The following is a 1,333-nucleotide window of genomic DNA, read 5'->3' as shown; positions in this document are numbered from 1 at the left end:
ATATTTTTTTTCTTTTTTCAGGGTAACCCAAATCTGGAATCATGAAAATTTTGTTGGTGTTTGACTTCGACAATACAATCATAGATGACAATAGTGATACCTGGATTGTACAGTGTGCTCCAGACAAAAAGCTTCCTGTTGAACTACAAGAATCTTATCAAAAAGGATTCTGGACAGAATTTATGGGCAGGGTCTTTAAATATTTAAGAGATGAAGGTGTAAGAGAAGATGAAATGAAAAGGGCAATGACGTCAGTGCCTTTCTCTCCAGGGATGCTGGAACTTTTCAACTTCATAAGAAAGAACAAAGAGATGTTCGACTGCATCATTATTTCAGATTCAAACTCAGTCTTTATAGAATGGATTTTAGAAGCTGCCAATTTTCATGATGTGTTTGATAAAGTGTTTACGAATCCTGCTGCTTTTGACAGCCATGGTTGTCTGACTGTGGAAAATTATCATGCACATTCTTGCAAGAGGTGTCCAAAGAATCTTTGTAAAAATGTAGTTTTGGTAGAATTTGTAGATAAACAGCTACAACAGGGAGTGAATTATATGCGAATTGTTTACATAGGTGATGGTGGAAATGATGTCTGTCCGGTAACCTTTTTAAAAAAGGATGACGTTGCCATGCCACGGAAAGGATATGCTTTACAGAGAAAGCTTGCTAGAATGTCTCAAGATCTTGAGCCCATGGACTCTTCTGTTGTAGCTTGGTCTTCAGGTGTTGAAATAATTTCTTATTTGCAATTTCTAATAAAGGAGTAATATGCCAACACTTGAAATATGTAACAGTTAAGATTAGGTTCAACAGCATAAAACTAAAACCATAAATGAAAAAGAGGAAAGAAAGAGTTTTCCCTCTCACTTCCAAGAGTTGCAGAGGTTTCCAAGGCCGCAGTGATCTTCTGTCAACCTCAGTGCTTGGTTTCCAACTCATGATTCCAACTGCAGCCCTCAGAGCAACATTCTGGCCAGCAGGAAGGCAGGCAGTGAGATGGTCACAACCAGGAAGCTTCCCAGAAGTTAGGCCCAATACTTCAGTTTGAAAAACTATTGGTCAAAATGTACTCCTAACACTCCACTAACTTTAAGGAAGGGAAGAAAGCAAAGCTTTCATTTGAGGCAGTCGTATGCCCAGGAAATCTTGAAAAAAACAGCAGTATGGACTTAACTACCTTAAGGGGCAACCAGTGGATTATACTAAATCTATGATAGAGATAGTTGATAAATAGGTTATATTTTTAAATTCATTCCTGGAGAAAAGGACCATATGTTAGATTCTTAGACAATTGTTTCAAAAAATATAATCAGTAATTATAGATCTTAAAAAT

General features: G+C 37.0%; 1 protein-coding gene across 2 annotated transcripts in view; it reads left to right on the top strand.

The window, feature by feature from the left end:
• The window catches only part of Phospho2 (phosphatase, orphan 2), a 9,783-nt gene extending 9,009 nt beyond the window's left edge, over window positions 1–774 (top strand). For both annotated transcript variants that reach the window (XM_004634773.3, XM_023719204.1), the window contains exon 3: window positions 22–774. In XM_004634773.3, coding sequence (XP_004634830.1) covers window positions 42–767 — 726 coding nt within the window. In that variant the 5' untranslated portion in view covers window positions 22–41 and the 3' untranslated portion in view covers window positions 768–774. The remainder of the gene's footprint in view (window positions 1–21) is intronic.
• The last annotated feature ends 559 nt before the right edge of the window (window positions 775–1,333 follow it).

The sequence above is a fragment of the Octodon degus genome, unplaced genomic scaffold (genome assembly GCF_000260255.1).
Source record: "Octodon degus isolate 3935 unplaced genomic scaffold, OctDeg1.0 scaffold00065, whole genome shotgun sequence".
In the NCBI taxonomy this organism is placed as follows: Eukaryota; Metazoa; Chordata; class Mammalia; order Rodentia; family Octodontidae; genus Octodon; species Octodon degus.
This window is presented reverse-complemented; position numbering and strand designations above follow the sequence as displayed.